The following is a 22,964-nucleotide window of genomic DNA, read 5'->3' as shown; positions in this document are numbered from 1 at the left end:
AAAGGTGCTAACAATGCCATAAATGCCTGCTTTGTGATGCTGGTTATTTATAAAAATAATTGTGGGTGCCAGTTTGTGGCTGACACAAAGGTGCTGCCTCAATTCTGTGGTTTGAGACAGCAGATGCTCTCCTGTCTCTTCATCCCCATCACTGAGCTTTGAATTGCCTCCACTATCTGGCGTATGTTTCTTTACACCTCACAAATTCTGCCTGACAGTATCCAGCTCGTGTTGTCCACCCTTGACGGTCTGATGCGTTTCAAAGACTTGCCTCTTTAGATGGTATATTTTATGTGTGTATTGTCCCTTCTCGCCGTCCTTCTCGTAAGGTTCATTCTTCAGCACCTCGATGCCTTCACCTCCTCCTGTCTCATTCTTGCTGGCCTCAGCCACAGAGAACAGCTGCCCTACTTGATACTGTGAGACATGGAAGAGAGAAGACGACACAGAGTGAATACACAGCCTCAAACTACGGGGACAAATCCTCATTATTTGTCATTATTTGCTGGAGCAGGCATAGACTGAGCAGGTCCCTGAAGCCGAGGCAGGTGCTTCAAGGATGCAGCACGAACACCTACTAGCTGCTGCACAGGAGATTCCTCCACTGTATTTAAGGCTACTCAGAAAGCCCAGACTTCTATTTTTAAACATGTCTCACAGAGTATATACTGTATTTAAAACAGCTATGTTAGAGTGTGTGATCATGAGCCTCCAAATTGTGGTGTTTTGCTGTTTAATTGTCCCTTGATGAAGTATTTCTGGATCCATTAAGATGGCAGTGAGCTGTAAACTCAAATTAAGGCTTTAAAATATCCTTGAATTTCCCTGCAGCTGACCTTACAGGAACTATATCCATCATTCTCTACAGTCTATAAGAATGACATCCTGATAACTGGTTTTCATAATAAACTTTAAACCCCTGATAAGGAATGTGCTGATGCTTTCTTATGGAGGACCAAAAATGACTTAAGATAAATCAGTGAATAAATACAGAAATACATAAATAAATAAAAAGAGAAAATAATACAGGAATAATAAATAAGGAAATAGATATATAAATAAAATAGGAATAAATAAATAAATAAATACTGAATAAATAAATAAATCCAGAAATAAATACATGTAGGAACAAATAAATAAATACATAATTGAATGCTGAAATAAATCCAGAAATAAATGTTTAAATAAATATAGGAATAAATAGCTGAATAAATGTAGGAATAAATAAATAATTGCAATGATAAATGCTAAAATAAATACAAAAATAAATGTCTAAATAAATAAAGGAATAAATAAATAAATGCAGAAATATATGCTAAAATAAATACAGAAATAAATGTCTAAATAAATATAGAAATAATTATCTGAATAAATATAGGAATAAATAAATACAGAAATAAATGCTGAAATAAATACAGAAATAAATGTATAAATAAATACAGAAATAAATAAATAAATGCAGAAATATATGCTAAAACAAATACAGAAATAAATGTCTAAATAAATATAGAAATAAATGCTGAAATAAATACAAAAACAAAATGCATAAACAAATAAATAAAAAAACAAAAAAATAAATACATAAATGCAGAAATATATGCTGACTGAAATACAGAAATAAATAAATGTAGTTGTACAAAAATGTGGAAATAGATTTTAAAATATTCATGTTATGTTTATTTATCTACTTTCATTCATTTACTGATGCATTTATTAAATTATTTATTCATTTTAACATTTATCTGTTTATTCTTTTATGTCAATATTTATTTATTATCATATTTATTTATTAATTTATGTACACAATTGTTTATGTATTTATTGTATGTAGAATTAAGTGGCAGTGAGCAGTGAGGTTGTAGAGCTGAAACTTCTCCCCACTTCGAGCCAGTATTTGGTTTGACTGCTCTGGGCTACTGTAGAAACAACATGGCCGACTCTGTGAAAGAGGACCCACTTTGTATGTAGATATAAACAGCTCATTCTGAGGTAAAGAAAACCCAACTAGTCTTATTTTCAGGTGATTATACACTAAAGAAAACATAGTTATGGGTGTTATATATCATTTCTGCCAATAGCTGCCTCTGAATTCTGCACACTGGGCCTCATTTTTCATCCTCCATACAATCTACAGAAAACCCACAAACTAACAACAACAAAACTGTTATTTCTCATAAAATCCAAAAGCTCTAATTGCCCACCACAATGTTTTTTTTCTCTAATAGCGGGCTGTGAAACAGGGCCAATGTATGATGTCACTGGGCATCACACTGAGGTCTGGGCTCACTGAAGCAAACAGGCTATTTCTGAGCACAACTGCACAGAAAACCAGCAAAAAAGTGATTCCCATTAAAAAGAAGACGACAAGAGAGACTGGAGTTTTAAAGGCTGAGCTCCAGCTCCCATCCAGCTCTCTGTGCAAACACCAACACCAGCCTGACACACACACCAGCACCAGCCTGACACACACACCGACACCAGGGCGCTCTAACAAAGGCCATGTTGTCCTGGCATGTGCCCCAGATGAAAGCCTGAGATGAGCGTTCAGGAGGAAATAAACACAAACTATTCCAACATGCTGCTGCTGTAATATACAGTGTGTTGTCTGAGGAACACTGGACTCAAAGTGTGTTTGCTCTAAACAACTTGTGATGTATCTGCGAGGGCACAGAGGTAATGATTACTCACCTCTTCCACAGAGACTGGCAACACTACACGGCTGAGGGAGAGGAAACAAGGGCGAGGTGGGACAGGAAATGGAGAGAGAGAGAGAAACAAACAAGTTTAACACATTTGTGCGTAAATAGACGAGTAAAGTGCTGGAAAAGATGATCAAATGTTAAAGATTTTAAAACACCCTCTTCTTTGTATCAATGCCTGAGCACAGGAACACCAACATCACAATCTGTGGAAGCATGACTGGCACAGAGTGACCAGACAAAGGCTCGACGCTGTGGATAAACTTTACTCTGACCATCTTTGGGGAAAAAATGAACTGGCTCTGAGCTAAAAGAGGAAAATCTGCCTCGCAGTCTGAATGTTAAAACTCTGCTTTAGTCCCCAAAAGTATGTCATTTGGAGACGGCACATGGTCGTAGCTGCAGCATGATCACACAGCATCCTTGTAGCTGAAGACCAGAGGGTCAGTTAGACAGCAGGAGTGACCATATTACCATACTGCAGAGATACACAAGAAAATGAAATGTGAATTGATGCACAAGGAGTTCCTAAAACCATGACAGTATCTACATTAGGGATACATAATAATATCAGCACGTCATTGGCTTTAAAATGAACTACTGGAATCTGCTAACATGCTTGTTTTTATTTTGCCCATTGAATAAATATTGCATACACTGAAAGGCATTGTATTTCATGTCTCCACCTGCTGGTGGGCCGTCATGATAAGAGTATACATGTATGATATGATGTTAACTCCACGACAGAAGAGATTTGACGATCACTATAATTAGGTGGGGAAAAAAATGGATATATTGATATCGGTATCAATTATTGGCATGAGTTGTTTTACGATATTGGCGAAAAAAAATCAAATATCGTGCATCGCTAATCCACATTGATTAAATAAAAAACACTGTTATCAGGATAATAAGCATTTACAACTATCCAACGCTTGAAAACATTCAATATAAAAACAGTTTTCCTGCTTTACCTCGCATCATTTTCAGATTAGATTAGATTAGCCTTCATTGTCTCCCTTAGGCGACATCTGTCTCGGACATTTGAGGGAACACAGGCGACACGGCCACACACATGTACAATTAACATACAGTATCACCCCCAAATCCACACACCCCAAGAGTATAGATCGATCCTTCTACTGTCATCGTATGTTAAACAACGCAGCACATAAATGTGTACACACTCGCTCATCACATCATTCTCATGATCACACACACACACATTCATATCTATATTTTAGTGACCTAAACCCAAGTGTTGCACAGATGCCCTACACCAAATTACTGCACATCCCTCTCCCATCACACACACACTTCTCCTCCTCCTGTAACGTATGCATTTTTGCCCACTTGCCCAACATACGGTCCAGTTGGCACGCTTCATTTAGTTTTGGGTGGTGCCACTGTAGTTTATACTGTCCAGTTCATAATGAAGCAAAGAAAAGACATGTACCTCTTCCTGAACACAACATACATCAAGTAAATAACTCACAGCTACAAACAGACACGGAGCATAACCAGGTGTTAATCACACACAGCCTAGATTTAGATATCACAGCTTAATTATGGAATGAGGCAACTGACTGAATGGACACACAGTAAAAAGGGACTTTCTTCCCGATGGTTTCCTGCCCTCCCTAGCAGCACCTCCTCCTCCTCCTCCTCCTCCTCCTTCGCTCACAACTCATACAAATTCCTGTGCAAAGATTGGCAGATTCAGCACCCCACCCTTAACCTAAACATAAACTGATGGATGAAGCTCGCTGGAGGCTAAAAATAAGCTGACAGGCTAAACTCAGGGCAGAAAGTCCCTCAACCATAGGGCTGAAAATGTAAACAAATTAAAGCAATTACACACTGTATGTATAGCTGAGAGAATTAACTGAGACAGAGAATATATTATACAAATTAAGGCTGAGTGATATGGAACAATACCAAATACCTCGACATAAATATTGCAGCGATAATTGAGGGTTGACTTTTGATGCTTACACAAAATATTCATGCAATTAGATTTTTGATAAATTGGGTAAAGGCAAATAATAGAACAGCTACAACAGTCTGGTACTTTAAAAAATGTACATCACGTTACTGTAATGTAGCCTTTATAACTAGGGAAAGGACAACACTTACAATATTATGATATCCAAAATCTAAGAAGATATCTACTCGTCTTATGTCAGCATATCCTTTTAATATAAATATATTGCCCAGTTCTCAGTAGATGGGTAGGGTACCAAGCAGGAAGTGGGTATACTCTTTTATATTCCAATTAAATTCCCTCTTGGCTGATGGGTATACCCCGAATACCTGAGTATACTCTGCACTGCACCACTGTTATAAATGATCCAAAGGGTAACGGGTACTGCAAGACAAAACTACTCATTACAAAACTTGCGATCAATAGAAAATATTTGGGTATGTAATTGATAGTTATAATTACGGGGTTTGGGTTATTTATTTCTGTCAAAAAAAGCCTGAAATTCATTGATTTCTTCTTCTTAACTGTCAGGATTTTCTGTGTTTAATGTCCTTGTAACTGAAACCATCCAGTTTGTCAAACAAAACAAAAAATCCGAAGACGTTGTGAGCTTCAGGAAATCATCACAAGCATTTTACTGTATTTCACAACTAAATGATTTATCAAGTAGCTGAGAAAATATTAAATAATCTGAAGATGATTAATACTAGAAATAGAAAACATCCTTAAAGTTCCTAGGGCTGACCCAAATATAATAAATGTCCAAATCAGTATTCGAATGCTTAGTTTTTCCTCACCATTATCCCTCAAAAATAGCTCACAAAATAAGAAATAATCCAACTGAATTCGTTATGCATCAACATTAATTGTTAGTCATTCTCAGACAAGGACATTTACACTTTTTGTGACTTAAACGTACAGATGTGCTAAGATGTCTAAAAACTCAAGTGTTTGGAACAGTTTCAAAATTAAGAAAGATGACCCCTGAAAAAATTCAATCCCAGATACGCCAAAGAAAACTGCTGTATCACAAATCTACAACCAGCCCGACAAATCCCCCGTGAACTGTAAGTAACAGGCGAGCCATCTTACAAAGTATTTTTTTTCCTAGCTATTATGGCTAATGCTACTGCAACCTGCATGCTAACAGAGTAGCTAATCATGTGATTTTAGATGCAACGACTGAAAACTGATGTTAGAATCTTAAAGATCTCTGTCTTGTTATCTTTGGCAGCACCTATGGCATTAACTGCGGGGTTTTCTTGGATCTCACTTCACAGCGACGCTAACACTAGACTTGCACCGACTGCAATTTTTAGGGCCGATACCGATTTCCAATTTGCAGAGTGTTTGGATGGCCGATTCCGATTTCATTTTTTTCAAACCACTTTACAGCACACAAGATAATGCAATATTTTCTATCTTTGCTTTAATAGAAACTTTTAACCAAGACCATCTCAAACAAACAAACAAAAACAGTGACATGTTTCTTAACCTGTTAAGAAACATTTTCCTTTTTGCTCAAATATAACTTCAGGTACAGTATTAAAATAAATAAGTAAGAAAGGCATACATAAATAAAAACATGGATAAATAAAATAATATTTCTTGGTGTATAGCATTTGTGGGTAATTTCTTGAATAGACAAAAAAGTAAAAATATCTCCTGTGGAAAATTCACACAGGTCTTCAGGACACGCCCGCCAGTAAGCGCACAGACACGCGCCTCATCAGTTTCAAGCGGCACAGTGCAGCAGTGAGTTTAACACGGACAATTAACAACTTTCTTCTTCTCTCTTTTGATGTGTGTGCGTGAATGTTTAAGGTGAGAAGCCGCCCATGTTTCACTTCCTCACATGGCCCAAGCTGTAAGTTGCACGTGCGTGTGTGTGCGCTGCTGATGTTACACGATGCCAATCATGCGGCGCGCCGGGAATTTGACCGGCGTTTTAAATCGGCATATTTTAGACTGACCGGCTGGTCGCAGGTCATGGCCGATCATGTGAAAGCCAGCCTGATTCCGAGCACTGCCGATAAATCGGTGCAAGTCTAGCTAACACTGTGACATCAACTAAGGATAGACCGATACATCGGCCGGCCGATATATCGGGCCGATATTTGAGTTTTTTACTTGTATCGGCATCGGCCGATACGCGCATGGGTTCGCGGATTTATTTTTTACCTGGCACTTTTTTTCATTTGAAAGTATATGGTTAAGTTGAACAAAGCTGTTGAATCCTACTGTGTACAGTAGTTGTTGTTTTATTTATGCTTCACCTTAAATATTTGTTTATTTTATAAAGACATTACTGGAAGATTTAAGAGCACTGAACTCTTTTTTTTATTTGAATGTATAATAATAATAATAATAATAATATTCTACCTGTCCTACCTCAACTTTCCATCTTGTTTTAGTATTTTTTTACTGTTCAATAAATGTTTCTTATTTTAAACTTGAGACCTGTAATATTTGTTATCATTGTGTCATTTTTTTGATGTAAATTGAGGGAGCAAAAGCAGTATCGACCCCAAATATCGGCTCAAGAAAATCGGCAGTCCATAATCGGTCATCGGCTAAGGGTGATGGAAAAAAATCGGTATCGGCATCGGCCCTAAAAAATCCCTATCGGTCTATCCCTAACGTCAACTGCAACAAAATTTGAAGAAAGTACACCACTTCACACACATGTGAGTTGAAGACTGTGGCGTTAGCTCTGCCTACAATCTCTAGTGGACCAACCACTGCTGCGAGATGTAAAACACCAGGGATGAGCGAGTGCAACACTATCTGTAACTGTTCAACAAGATAAATTATCTGTATCTGTACTCGTAGTGGGTGGGGTCTGTGCCAGAAGTGGGTGGAGTTTAAATCAAAAGTGGGTTGGGCCTAATCTGAAGTTATTTTAAGCCTGACATTTATAAAGATTTATCAGAAGTTTCAATATTTATTACCAAATGTCTCCCCTTCTGTTCCACACAAGCGTGAGAAATCGCTGAATTGATAAATAGAGTTCTGCTGGTATCATACGTCCCTGCAGGATCTCAACACTGATTGGCTGTCGCGATGCAAATTGGTTAGATTTTTAAACTAAAAAAAAAAAAAAAAAAAATCACACTACTGGCTTCATTCATGCTGCTTAATGCCTGTATTTCATGTCGCGTCCATTGTGCTGCCCGGCGGGAATTTGCCGTGTCTTTACATTGAGTTTACGTGTAATTCACTGGTGCCATATCGTTTCACTCACACCTGGTGTGAACACAACATTAGGGCTCAATCTCTGCAGTGTGACCTCACTCAGCTATAGATCGTGACTTAGCACGATTTAGCTTTACTTACATGAAATCTTCAAGATTATCACTTCAACGTTTTTTGTCTCCCAGCTCATACTGTACATGCCATACACCATCTTCTATTTCTCTACAGCAGAGACTTTCCAGGGACATAATGTATGTGCTCCACAAAGACTTCTTCATCAAGCATAAATATAACCTGTCACGATTAATTAAATTTTCAAAGACACATCAAGGTTCTGGCTCTGACAGTCGTGTAACTGGAGGAACAATGTAGCAGCACAACTGGAAAAACAAAGGCAGAGAGCAGTGTGTGTGTGTGTGTGTGGTTCTGGCGCGTACTGGTGTGTGTGGCTTTTGTACCAGAGAGAAATTAACATGTTGGCTCTGGCAAAATGTACAAAAGCATCCCCTGCAGGAGATCGTGTCGTAGATGAATCAGGCACATTGAGCACGTTACACCAGAGGGGTTTAAATCCAGTGCCATGACGAGCTGAGAGCTGAAGTCTACACACCTGTTAATTTCCCTGAATAGATTAGATTTCAGCGCCAGATGAGGAGCTCATCAGTGAAACCACCAGTGGTTCGCTCGCCTCCATCATTTTCCCAATAATATTCACTGCGGTTTTCATTAGAGGTGCTGTAGCATCATTCTACTGGCTAAAGAAGGGGAACAATTATTAATGGAAACACTTTGTGTTTTGCTTCTACATGAGATGAAAAGTGACCGTGACAAACACAAATTTGAGACAAAAAAATCTGTTATCTGCTTATGATGACACCATAAAGCATACAGCTCTCCTCAGCCTACAGGTGTGTTAATGATTAATCAGGTATTGATTATTCCCTGGTAAGAAAGCCATTGTGTTGTGCTGGGAAAACACGTATACCAACGTGGCCAGTGACACAAAGAAATCCCAGCAATTTGCATCCTTAGTATTCAGCCTCATGCATTCATTACATACCCAAATTAACAGTGTTTACACTCGCTAACAGTCACTTATGGATACAGAGCAGCTGCAGCAGAGACAGAGAGCACTGGAAATAGCTTTGGTGGATTATAAAGGGCAAAAGTATTCGACAAAGGCTGACCAGAGCACCACAGGTCAACTGGTCTTGTACTTCAGGTGACCTGTAGTTATGTAAGATCAAGTCTAAGTCCACTGAAGGAGCCACACACACCTGCAGCACAGGTACTGGTTGATTTCAGTCCAACAGATACATTTTGCTGCAGACTGAAAACTTTATCTTTGTGGACATAATTGACAGATGAAAAAGATAATCAATCACAATATATCTTATCGCAATACATATTCACAATTGCAATAATATTGTATTGTGACCTAAATATTGTGGTAATATCTTATTGTAGATCATCTGGTGACTCTCACCTCTACATTAAAGCCTATTAGATGTTTGTGGATGATTTGGTCATAATTCACACAAGAATTCTTGAGTTATGGCCAAAAACATGTTTTACGAGGTCACAGTGACCTTGACCTTTTACCACCAAATTTGAATCAATTTATTCTTCGGTCCAAAGGGACGTTTGTGCCAAATTTGAAGAAATTCCCTCTGCTGTTCTTGAGATATTGCCTTCACAAGAATGAGATGGATGCAAGGTGACAGTGACCTTTGACCTCGGATCACCAAAATCTATTCAGTTCATGACTGAATCCAAGTAGATGTTTGTGCCAAATTTTAATAAATTCTCTTAAGCTATTCTTGACATACTGCATTCATAAGATTGAGAACAATAAGGTGACACTGGCCTTGACCTACGACCACTAAAATCTATTCAGTTCTTGATTGAATCCAAGTAGATGTTTGTGCCAAATTCCAAGAAATTCTATCAAGCTGTTCTTGAGACACTGTGTTCACTAGAATGAGATGGGTCTAAGGTCACAATGACCTTAATCTTTAACCACTAAAATCTAATCAGGTCATCCTCGAGTCCAGGTGGACATTTGTGCCAAATTTGAAGAAATTCTTTTAAGACATTCTTAAGATATCGTGTTCACAACGAGACAGACAAGATAAGAGTAACCTTGACCTCTGACCTATGACCACCAAAAACTAATCAGTTAATCTTTGAGTGCATGAGCATGAAAGTGAACATTTGTGCCAAATTTGAAGAAAGTTCTTGAAGACGTTCATGAGATATCGCATTCACAAGAATGGGACGAACGTAAAACCTGAAACAATGCCTCTACTCACGGCTATCGTCGGCGTGGAGGGACAAAAAACAAGCACGTTCATTAAGTCCTCCTTGGCATCAGAGAATCGTAACAGGAATTTTATACAGCAAATAATCAAACAGAAAAAATAATTGGCAAATTATCTGGTGATAAAAATAACTGTTAGTTGCAAACATAAATTAAATCATCAAAAAACAGTGGAGAAATCAGTTAATTTAAACTATAAATGTACCATAACTTGCAGACCTAAAGCACCTGCATGTACAGCCTGATGTTTATCTGTGACCAAAGCTGAGTTTTACAGCTGTGATAACGACTCGCTCTGACATTATTATGTAAGTGGTGAATCTTACAGGACAGGTTAGTAGGTTAGCAGGGTGCTACCTGCAAACTGCAATTGATCCTTCTTAAAATGCACTTTATTGTAAAATGTTTGCAAGATCCTTTCAGCCCAGGAGAGCACGAGTAATCCCAGTTGATTTGGTGCTGAACTGAACTGATAAACATTGCGTTTAAGACACTGCACAGGATAAATAATTACCCTGAAATTGATTTAATATCTGGCACTAAAAAAACAAACATTCCAACTGCCCCAAACTAATATTTACTGCACAGCTTTTCATATCGTAGTGTTCTCCTTTATGAGGAAACTCCAGGATAAATATAAGCTGTAGATATGGACGACAACATCCTACCGAGGCATCACTAATAACGCCACCACACAGATAACCACGGTGCTATGACACAGCTCTCTTCCAGATGTTTATATGGACGCCATGAAAAAGCAAATTAATTCCTCTCCTTAACATACAGGCCTACACACTCTCACACCGTCTACGCCCAGGTCTTGTTTCAGATCACAATTGTATCTTTGACCTCCTTTTAAACAAAAGGATATGAACTGATAGTTGTTAATGAGTCACAATATTCTGAACTGTTATGACATCTGGAACATGTAAAGACGTGATCTGACAGGAACATCTCTTTGCTTATTGATTATATTGTGAGCAAGATTTGTTTGCAAGATTGTGGGGAAATTATTCTGCATCATCTGAGCTACAAATGAATAGTTTTTAACTGATTACTGACCACGATAATATTCATTTTATTTATTAGTTTACGTCGTCTATCTGGGTGTACTTTGTTACTTAAAGTGCTGTACGTGTTATTATAGTTATTAATAAGCAAAGACATCTCAGCTCTAGAAACACTCCATGCCTGTTGCAGCTATAAAAAGACATATTTTTTTGGACACGTACGTCTTACAAAGCAGAATAAATGCAAATGACGATAGCTTTTTTATCCTGGATAAAGTCTATAAACACCTGGAGAAATCCAACTCCCATGTTAGACTTTTATTAGCTGACTTCTGCTCCGCTTTTAATAAGATGCAGCCCCATATTTTATCGAGAGGCTTACTTCTTGTTTTAACTTGCCCGACCAGCTTTTAAACCTGTTTTTAAATTTTTTAACATACAGGACACAACAGGTTTTTGTTAATGGTATCGTATCAAAAACTCTGGTTTCCAACACAGGTTCCCTGCAGGGTTGCGTCCTTTCACCGTTGCTTTTCATCTTATACACAGATAGCTGCAGGTCCTTTAAAGAGGACAGTTTCCTCGTTAAATTCTTGGATGACACCGCTCTGCTGACACTTCTCCAGGGAGCAGCATCGGACCATGGACGTGCACTTTCTGATTTTGTTAAGTGGTGTGAAGACAGTTTCCTTGATCTAAACCAAGGAACTGGTCATTGATTTTAGAAAAAATAAAGCCAACACCACGGCCAGCTTTATTCACGGTGAGGACGTTGAGATTGTCAACTCATACAAATATTTGGACACTGTATTTGACTCACAACTTAAGTTTGATATAAACACACACTTAGTTGTTAAACGGGCCCATCAGAGGATTCATTTACTGCAGAGGATCTCCTCTTTCGGTGTTTCAAAACCTATTCTGTGGACTGTGTATCTGTCTTATATTGTAGAGTCTCCTTACTTTTTCTTTCATTTGTTGCTTCAGCAGTCTGACAGTGAAAGACAGGAACAACCTAAACAACATTGTAAAAGTCTGCTCCAAAATTGTTGGCACAAAATGATCAGACTTGAACTCTCTCTGGGAGGAACGTGTCCTCCAAAAGGCAAAAAACATAATAAATCAAGATCATGTCTTGGGTGGAGAATTCACCCTAATGCCATCAGGGCGACGTTATCTGCAGCCTGCTGAATGCAGGGTCACTGTGATTGCAGTATCTGCTATGTGCAATAGGCCTATTTGGCTCTATTTTTATTTATTTATTTATCTCTGATTCTTGGAACTCATTGATGAAATATATTGAGTCGCTTCTTTTTAAGCAGTAGTTGTTAGGGTTCCTTCATGTCATGCTCCCTCTGACACCTACTGTAAATCATGTTGTGTGAATATTTTATGTGTTGTCGGTGGACTGTAGGAACTGAATTGCCCTTCGGGGATAAAGTTTTTCTGTATCTGTAGCTCAGATTAAACTAACCAAAACTTAACATTTATCTGTAGTTTGAAGAGCAGGTCATACTACGCGGATTTCTTCTTGCTGTGATTTAAAGGGGAACGACGGCCATTTTTAAATTCATACATGTTATTGTAATGATCAAGGACAGTCCAAAAAATCGAAGTGAACATGATCAACTCTCTCTCAAATCCAAAACTAAAGTGCTGAAACTCAAATGTGAAATGTGTGATGTCACAGGGTATAAAGTCAGGAGCTGCTCCACAGACAGTGAATCGGGAAAGATGTCTAGATGAGACTGAGAGCGCTCAGGAGAACATTCTGAGTATACAGGGACATTTTCTGTTACAGGACTGAGAACACCACAGTGTGATAAAGCTTATTTGGGAATAAAAAAAGACAACAAACACACTGTGGGTCCACAAAATCAGTCCCCCACTCATTGTCTACAAAGCAGCTCCAGACTTTACACCCTATGACATCACAGTTTGAGACTCACTTCTCTGGTGTCTGGCTTTGACAGAGAGTCGCTCATGTTCACAAATACTGATTAAACTTTACAAGGCCATGGAAAGAACATACTGGTATTCTTAATTTAGGTGGTGTTCCTCTTTAATTTGGCATGACTGCACCAGTGAACACAGGGGAGCAGGGGAGGACAGTAACTGAGCACATTTACTCAAGTACTTTAGTATGATTTTGAGGCACTTGAACTTTGAGTATTTCCATTTATTTTATGATACTTTAAACTTCTACTCCTCAATATTCATCTAATAATTTGAATTAAAAGTTTTACAGATTCAGATTAATACAAAATATCAACATCAAAGCTATGCATCAGTACATGAAGTCATCACAATGAGCTCCAGCTTTACCAGCTGCAACATAAAGTGATGTGCACACAAATGCACCACTTACTACTTGTAACAGTATTCCTACACTGTTTTATTGATACTTAATGTTAAGTAAAAACATCTGACTTCTTCTTCCTCCACTACAAGTGGTATGGTTTATAATGCGGAGTAAATAGCATGCAAATGATAATACCTCATATTAAACTGAGACCAAAACTTTGCTGCATCAATCTGTTGTCTGAAAAACATGTAATACAGCATAAAATGTGCTGCAGATTTTTCCTGCAGTGACTTAATTTAGCACTTCTGCACAAGAGAACAGAAGGGGAGCAGCTGTGGAAAGTACAGTACATCTACTGCTTTTGAGGTACTAATTGAGTATTTCCATTTTATGATACTTTATTCTTCTACTCCACATTACAGAGAGAAATATTGTCCTTTACTTCAATACATTTATCTGATAAACTCAATTACTACGTTACAGATTCAAAATAATGCAAATCAACAAATGGAATAGATATCTAGATAAAGCTACACATCAGAATAGAATAAAAACTATTATAAAGATTATTCTTTTATAGCATGAAGGCAATAAAATGCTTTTATTAGATTGGACAAATTGAGCGTGAAAGTGGGAGAGAGACGGGATGAGATGCAGCAAAAGGCTGATAATCTGAATCAAACCCACAGCCGCTGCAGCAAGGACATCACCTTTGTACACGGGGCACCTCCTCCACAGGTGAGCTACTGGGCACCCCATAAAAAGTAATTAATATGAGCTGCAGGTTTACAAGATGCAACATTAAAGTGATGAACACATTAATGCATCACTTACATAATCCACTAGTAGAGTATTTATGATTCTGAAATGGGCCACTCATCATAATGAATACTTTTACTTTTGGTACTTGGACTTTTACTTGTGGCAAAGTGCTTCTACACTGTGGTATCGTTTCTTAAGTAAAAGATTTGAGAACTTCTACCACCACTACATGTAGTATGTCTTGTTAAACATAATAAATTGCATGCAAATGATGATACCGCAGACCAAACTGCATCAATCTGTTGTCTGAGATGCATGAAATAAAGCATGTAATGTGGTGCAGATTTTTCTTGAATTTAGCACTACTGCACAAGGGAACAAAAGGGGAGCAGAGGTGGAAAGTAACTAAGCACATTTACTCAAGTACTTTTGTACAATTTTGAGATAGTTGTCTTTAATTGAGTGTTTCCATTTTATGACACTTACTCTACTCCACATTTCAGAGAGCAATACTGTCTTTTTACTCCACTACATGTATCTCATACATGTAATTACTAGACACTAAACAGGCTCATATCTTTAATACAAAAAATATTCTCAACAAATATATCTGTAACACTTTCTTTGCTGGTCTTCATAGAGTGTGTTGCCAATATAGTATTAAAGATGCAGCCACCCAGCAGCATACAAATCATTCAAAACTAGCCCCACCTTTACCACATGAATGCATCACTAATAATATCCAATAATAAAACATTTATGATGCTGAAATCGACCATTCTGTCTAATGAGTTCACTTGGGGGTTTCTTGTGGTGATACTGTGGTATTAACGCTCTATCTTAAATAACAATATCTAAGTACTTCCTCACATCTGCACATAATGTGTTATAAAGCAGAATAGAAACCATGCAAATGATGATACCTCAGATTAGATTAAAACCGAAACATTGCTGCATCAATCTGTAGTCTGAAAAGCGTGTAATAAAGCAGAAATGTTGTGCAGATTTTGCTGCTGTGATTTAATTCAATGCTTCAGCTGATCACAACACAGGGAAGTGGGTTAACCAAGGCTAGCTTAACATCCCATGGCTACAACAGGTACCGTGATCTGGAGCGGATACAGGTTAGCCACACAGTTACAGCTAGCTAGCTTTGCTGAGGAAAATGGGAATATTAAAGACTACATCACAGTTTAAATACAGCATATTTATAGGTTGAAACCTGGTGAATAATCGTGTCAAACGTGCAGCTTATGTTGGTATTAGCCGCCCAGTTAAAGGGCTAACTGCAATGCTAGCGCCAACAAAGTAACAGCAAAGTAGTTATAACCTTAAGCTAGCTTGAAGGGTACAACTGCAGTGTGGAGTTAGCTAATATTGGAGCAAAATGCTGCCAAACTATTTCTCAATGCTATGATAATGTTTCCTGCATTAACGTAGCAGTTAGCTAGTGTTAAATGCTTTACAAATGCACTCAGTGTGTGCTAATTGTCATGCTAGCAGCTAGCCGGCTGCTAATGCTAACGTAGCCTCAGCTAGCATTAATGGTAAATCCGACGGAGGACGGAACCTTAATCTGTCACTCACGGGACCAAAGCTTAACATTACGGCACTTTACACCTATAACACGCTGCTAACCGCTTCATGTTCAATATATATCCACCCACAGAAGTCATGCTAATTAAATTAATATGTAAATTATCTGTGAGCAAGCAGCGCAGCCCTTTTATGTAACTCATTTTCATTAAGAAGCTAATTATCCCCTGTGCTGCTACCACTCAGCGGCTAACGTTAGCTTGCACTAGCAACGCCTAAAAAAGACCGGTGTGTCCCGTTATCCACGTCCTGATCCACCCCGCTCAAAGCCGCCTCCTAGCGGGCTGCAGCCCGGTCAGATGCAGCGACACACCGCACCAGACGACACACACATGTTCCCTCCTCAGTAACGAGCTCTAACATAGATGAAAACGAGCCTCTAAATGAAGCAAAAGATGTTTTTTAAAAAGCACTTCAGACTCACTATTCCTTGATGAGCACCATCTTCGTCACCCGGGCTGCGCCTGCGCACTGGGAGTGGACACCAGATAGAATTATCAACAAGTTCGTTCCGCCCTCCAGGAGGAATCTGATTGGCTGATAAATCCACACCACTGTCCGTTACACTGGCTCATGTGCTGTATTCATCATGTTCTCTACATACACTGATGGAGGAGTAACTCCTTTAGGGACTGTTCGATATTCATGATGGAGGAGGAGGTGGTGCAATAAAGAGGCATGTCAAATATCTATCTGTGCGTGCAGTTCCCACACTACCATATTATATAGTATGCCAGAAAAAAATCTATTTTAAACAAATATTGTATCAGTATAAAGTGGAAGAGGTATAAATTATACAGTCACTGTGATGATTCAAGTTTATTTTGGACAGATATGCGAGACTTTACAAACAGGAAAATGGGCACAAATATACAGATTAAAGTGTCCGATGTGATGTTACATTTTGTGTGTGATGGGATGGATTCAACTTCTGATCATTCATTCATTTTCAATAACCACTTATCCTGTTAGGGGTCACAGGGCTGACACACAGAGACAGACAACCATTCACACTCACATTCACACCTACGGACAATTTAGAGTCACCAGTTAACCTGCATGTCGTTGGGCTGTGGGAGGAAGCTGGAGCACCTGGAGGAAACCTACGTTGACACAGGGAGAACATGCAGACTCCACACAAGGGGCCTCCCCCACCCTGGGTTTGGACCAGGAGCCCTCTTGTGACAATGTGAGGCAACAATGTTAACCACTGCATCACCGTGCCGCCCAGTTTCTGATCATTCTTGCTAAATTCCATATCCAAATGGTCTGACTCCAAACCCCGTAACCGGTTTCCTGTTGAACTCAGAGCAATATGGCACAATATTTTCTTTGAACTGTGAAAGGGCTTGATATGAATGGACTTGTAAGACATCTGGCATGATGTTGTTTTGTTGTATGACAATTGTTCTGTACCTCTTTGTTTAGAATGTCTATATATTCATTTCTATATCTATCTATCTATCTATCTATCTTTCTATCTATCTATCTATCTATCTATCTATCTATCTATCTATCTATATCGACAGACAGACAGACAGACAGACCCACCGACCGACAGATAGACAGACAGACCCACCGACCGACCTACAGACAGACCGACCGACTGACAGATAGACAGACAGACCCACCGACTGACCTACAGACAGACCGACCGACTGACAGATAGACAGACAGACCCACCGACCGACCTACAGACAGACCCACCGACCGACAGATAGACAGACAGACCCACCGACCGACCTACAGACCCACCGACCGACCAACAGATAGACAGACAGACAGACAGACAGACAGACTCACTGACCGACCGTCAGATAGACAGACCGACCAACCGACAGATAGACAGACAGTCAGACAGACTCACTGACCGACCGTCAGATAGACAGACTCACCGACCAACCGACAGATAGACAGACAGACCCACTGACCGACCGACAGATAGACAGACAGACCCACCGACCGACCGACAGACAGACAGACAGACCCACCGACCGACCGATAGAGAGACAGATAGACCCACCGACCGACCGACAGACAGACAGACCCACTGACCGACCGACCGATAGAAAGACCCACTGAACGACCGACAGACAGACAGACAGACCCACTGACCGACTGATAGAGAGACAGATAGACCCACCGACCGACCGACCGAAAGACAGACCCACCGACCGACCGACAGACAGACAGACAGACCCACCGACCAACCGACAGACAGAGAGACCAACTGACCGACCGACCGATAGAAAGACCCACTGAACGACCGACAGACAGACAGACAGACCCACTGACCGACCGATAGAGAGACAGACCCACTGACTGACCGACAGATAGACAGACAGACAGACAGACCCACCGACTGACCGACCGACAGACAGACCCACCGACCGACCGATAGACAGACAGACCCACTGACTGACCGACAGATAGACAGACAGACCCACCGACTGACCGACAGACAGACCCACTGACCGACCGATAGACAGACAAATAGACCCACCGACCGACTGATAGACAGAGAGACAGATAGACCCACCGACAGATAGACAGACAGACCCACTGACTGACCAACAGACAGACCGACAGACCGACACACATATCCAGTCTGGACCCTTCTTAAAGAGTCATACCTGGTCGGACGTCGCCTTTGTCAATAGGATCCACATCAGGTGTTGAGGAACCAGCCTGATGAGAAATGGGCTACTGGAACAAGACATAGATGGACTAGAGCAGAGAATGTATATATGTGTATATATATATATATATGTATATATATATATGTATATATATATATGTGTGTGTGTGTGTGTGTGTGTATTAGCCCAGCACCTGCTAATGTATGCTCACCTTTTTTCTCTCCAGCCAAATGATCCAGAGTCTCTTCCTCTCCAAAACAAACAGATCAGGATCTCATTTATAAAACAGCGTGTAGGATCCATACTATGAATGAACGTACTGACAAAAGCCAAAAATGGCGTGTGCCAAAAAAAAACCTCAACAATTTCTACAACCAGGCCTCTCCTATCAAATCTGTTTCTATTTACCACAAATTTTCCTTGGGAAGTGACGTACACTTCATTCAGGCCTCGTTTTGTGCACGCAATGTTTATAAATGGTGATTAAGCCTGGTAAAAACACTGAATAAAGCAGCTTCATGCTACAAATCAGTGTTTCTCCGATGTGTTTGGCATGTCAGAGACAGGCTGTTCGCCTCGCACCTGTTCATGTGTGCTCATCTTTTTTCTCTGATAATTTAAGAACTAGACATTCAGGAGATTTTTACTAGGAGCTGGATTATCCACAGAGATCTCCTCCTCTCCGAAACAAACAGACCAGCTGATTTAAACCAGTAAAAACACTGAATAAAGACGTTTCATGTTAAAAAAATGTGTGTTTTGATAACGCTCTCTTCATGGTGGTCGACACAAAGACGTGAATGTCCCTATCTAGAGCCAGTGTTTGACTTGTCTGATTGTAAAAACATGGTGGTGCATCATTTTTTATTTGTCTTGAGAACTGAGATATTTCTAAATCGTAGTCTGGCACCGCTGCAAACATTGTACATTATAAAGTCACCATCACACATGAAATCAAGTCTCCATAAAAAATATCAAAATGTTTTCCTCACGTCCTCCTTTAATTGTCTTTATAAAATGTATAATAACGACTGGAAAACACAGCTTACTTTACAAAATAAATGACGACAATAAGCATCGATAATAATGACATTTAACAATAATTATTACACAATAAATCAAATTCAGGTCAACTTGCACAAACATAGCGAGCATTTAGGCTGACGTAAAATTGTTCTCCTTTTCTCAGGCGTTCAGTCGACAGGCTGTGAGTGCAGTACATGGAGGCATTGACACACATGCTCTCTAGTCAGTCATGAAAACACATTTACAGCCAGAGACTCGACACTTCTCTACGAGTCATCTTGTCCTTCCAGCTCTCCCCAGAAGAAGGCACAGTCATCACATTTAAAACATCCCTTCACAAAAAAGTGGTGACGTGTAAAATCACCGTCAGTATCAAACAGTACTTTTTTATCCTAGTCTTCAGCAGGTATTGCTAAAAATGTCGTGTGTAGCTGACAAACGGACAGCTTCTGTCAAAGTACAAACACCAAGAAGGAAGCAGAGGAGAGGGACAAACATGGCGACTCTCAACATTTAGAGGATGGAAAAAAGTGTCCAGGTGAGAGGAACTTGTAGCCGTTCCCAGAGGGAAGTTTGATGCCTCCTTTGGAGTTAGACGGAGGAGGCGGAGGAGGTTTAGCCTCTAGTTTTTGGTGACTGTTCGGTCTGTCGCCAGCGTCCTCAGACCCATCGCCGTTTTTGCAAACAGAATCATGTCGAGGTGAGAGATTAAGCAAACCCAAAACATCTTTCTGAACTGTACTCATTTTTTTATTCCCACCTCGGAGTAAACTGGCGGGGCAGGGCACCTCGTGTTTCTGGCTGGGGTTGGACCAGAAGGTTTTTAAGTTATGAATGGCCTGGACTTTGTTGTCCCGTTTGGACTGGCTGAGTTCAGGAGTGTTCGCGGGGCTGGAGGAGGCTGAGACGGATCCTGTGGAGGAATAGGAAAGGGCTGGCGACGGGGCGCTGTCAGCAGGAGAGTGGGAAGGTGAGATGTGGGCGGTGTAAGGTGAGGTAGGGTATTTCAGTTTGAGCTGAGCCTGCACATGCACATCTGAGGAGACAGCGGGGAAAGGTGAGCTGTGCTCTTTCACAGCGAGAGATAAAGACGGAGAGGAGTGAGCGGGGCTGTTGTAGCCGGAGCTGATTTTCTGCAGCGACGAGGAGCGGGATGGAGGTTTGGGTCGAGTTGGGGGAGGGGTAGAAACAGAGGTGGATAGAGGTGACAGATGACAGGAGAGGGAGAGAGGAGAGGAGCACGCCTTTAGGCTGGCTCTGCTGGGAGGTCTGCTGAACGCACTGGTCTCAGAGGGCTGAAAGCCTCGTGCTCCTCCGCTGGGAGTCAAAGTGGGGGTTGAGGGAGTCGAGAGAGAAGGCTGCCTGACGCGTGCCTCCTCTCTCCCCTCAGTTCCCCTCGGTTTCTTCCCTCTGTTTGCTTTCTGCAGGCTCTCCACAGCCTGCATGTGGCTCTGGGTCTCTTCCAGAATCTTCTGGGCCAGCTCCTGGGGATCCAACTGTCCCGCAGGCACCGTCCTCTCCTCCTGGGACTTGACCGTGCTGTCTGTCTCCGTGCTCGACTGGTCCGACTCAGAGCTGCTGACCTTTCCTTTGCCCGTCCTCTGAGGAGATGAGCTGGGAATAAGAATATTAAAGTTACAAATTATCTAGTCAGAGCATTTTTAGAAAGGACAGCATCAATCTTTCTGACAATAACTCTGAACTTACATTTCCTGTTTGGGTTTGGGGCTGGTGGGAACGTTGAGGGGCGGGGGCGGAGCTTTAATTGGAGACGTAGGTGTGCTGATGCTTCCTTTGGAGGAAACTGTAATCGGGTACCCATGACCCCCTGCAGACCCTCTGCCTGCACCACCTCTACCGTGTCTGTGTCCCGCAGGAAGTGGCAGCGTGTCACAGTCCCTCCTCCCTCGTCCCAGCGGCTCACTGCTGATAATGGAGTACCCTTCATACTCCTCTTCCTCCCCTTCTCCTGCTAATCCTCCTCCCTGATTGGTCAGTCGACCTCTCGCCAGGCCGCCTGAGTGGCGGTGCGAGGGGTAGAGTCCCCCCCCTCCTCCTCGAGGTCTCTCCAGCTCCGGCTGATGTGCTGAGCGCTGGCTGATGATGTCACTTCCCGCGGGCTCGGGTCTGGACAGGAAGCTGAGGGAGGAGGCGAGGGAGCTGAGGCTGTAGACGGAGATGGCGTCGCAGGAGAGGTTGTCGGGGCAGACCGGGGGTAAGAAGGAGGGCTGAGGAGGGTAGCACCCGAAGGAGAGCGGTAAGGAGTGAGGCTGGGAGGCTGACTGGGAGGAAGACAGAGACTCCAGGGACGAGGAACTGTCCATGCTCAGCCGCTTTGGAAGCTCTGTGGAGTCTGAAAGAGGAGAACCGTTAGGGCGGGACAGAGACGAAGATTTAGGTTTGAAAAGTTCTGCATGAGTCTCACCAAAGAGCGCCAGAAGAGACTGCAGGGCAAAGTGCATGATGCGCCTGCTGGCCTGTTTTCCAGTCTTCAGCACGACCTCCTCCTGACCCACCTCACACAGATCGAAACCTGAGAGACACAGAATGTAACTAAGTAAAAGTACTGCACTTATGCAGAATTTTGAGGTACCTGTACCAGACAAATATCCACCTTTGTGGACAATAAATACATATATAATTATAATTTTAACTCCTGTTCATTTCAGAAGGAAAATATTGTGCCTTTTACTCCACTACATTTATCTGAGAGCTACAGTAACTAGATACTTTGGATATATATATATATATATATATATATATATATATATTTTGGCTTTCTTTGATAGGACAGATGGATATGAAAGTGGGGAGAGATTGAAGGGATGACATGCTGCAGGTCAGACTCTATCCTGAGGCCGATGCTAAGAACTTGGCCTATACAGGGCACACATTGTACCAGGGTGCCCATAACTGGACACTTTAGACCAGTGGTTCCCAACTGGTCCAGACACAGGGTCTAGATTTCTCCTTAGACATCAGTTCAAGGTCCTCACAGTTTATCACATTCAGTTTTTATACTTGTGTTTGTCCATGTCATCAAGCTAGCTTGCTGCCTCTGACAAGTAGCTATGTGTTAGTCACTCACTCTACAGCAGGAACCAGCACTTCAAAATAAAAGCTCTGTGCCAAAAATTCACTGTTCAGTAGCTCAGTCCATAGGGACTTGGGTTGGGAACCGGAGGGTTGCCTGTTCGAGTCCCCGTCTGGACCAAATATGGAGTGTGGACTGGTGGCTGGAGAGGTGCCAGTTCACCTCTTGGGCACTGCCGAGGTGCCCTTGGTACCCCCCAACCGCTCGGGGCGCCTCACCAAGGGCAGCCCCCTCACTCTGACATCTCTCCAATTTGTGCATGTATAGGTCCTGTTTGTGCATGTGTGTGTCTTTCGGACCTGTGTGTAATTGACAAGCAAGAGTGAAAACATTG

At 41.2% G+C, this 22,964-nt stretch overlaps 2 protein-coding genes across 2 annotated transcripts in view; both read right to left on the bottom strand.

Annotated features, from left to right (window-relative positions):
• pitpnb (phosphatidylinositol transfer protein, beta) overlaps nt 1–16,335 on the bottom strand; it is a 35,868-nt gene extending 19,533 nt beyond the window's left edge. Inside the window, exons 1-3 of the mRNA XM_033646957.2 lie at nt 16,296–16,335; nt 2,689–2,719; nt 272–417 (exon numbers count right to left, since the gene is read on the bottom strand). Of these exons, the coding sequence (XP_033502848.1) occupies nt 272–417; nt 2,689–2,719; nt 16,296–16,315 (197 nt within the window). The 5' untranslated portion in view covers nt 16,316–16,335. The remainder of the gene's footprint in view (nt 1–271; nt 418–2,688; nt 2,720–16,295) is intronic.
• Nucleotides 16,336–19,482: 3,147 nt separating this feature from the next.
• The window catches only part of ttc28 (tetratricopeptide repeat domain 28), a 214,254-nt gene continuing 210,772 nt past the window's right edge, over nt 19,483–22,964 (bottom strand). The window contains exons 33-35 of the mRNA XM_033646573.2: nt 21,962–22,069; nt 21,244–21,889; nt 19,483–21,150 (exon numbers count right to left, since the gene is read on the bottom strand). Coding sequence (XP_033502464.2) covers nt 20,043–21,150; nt 21,244–21,889; nt 21,962–22,069 — 1,862 coding nt within the window. The 3' untranslated portion in view covers nt 19,483–20,042. The remainder of the gene's footprint in view (nt 21,151–21,243; nt 21,890–21,961; nt 22,070–22,964) is intronic.

Source organism: Epinephelus lanceolatus, chromosome 19, assembly GCF_041903045.1.
Source record: "Epinephelus lanceolatus isolate andai-2023 chromosome 19, ASM4190304v1, whole genome shotgun sequence".
In the NCBI taxonomy this organism is placed as follows: domain Eukaryota; kingdom Metazoa; phylum Chordata; class Actinopteri; order Perciformes; family Serranidae; genus Epinephelus; species Epinephelus lanceolatus.
The sequence above is the reverse complement of the archived record's forward strand: the minus strand, read 5'-3'. Positions and strand labels throughout refer to the sequence as shown.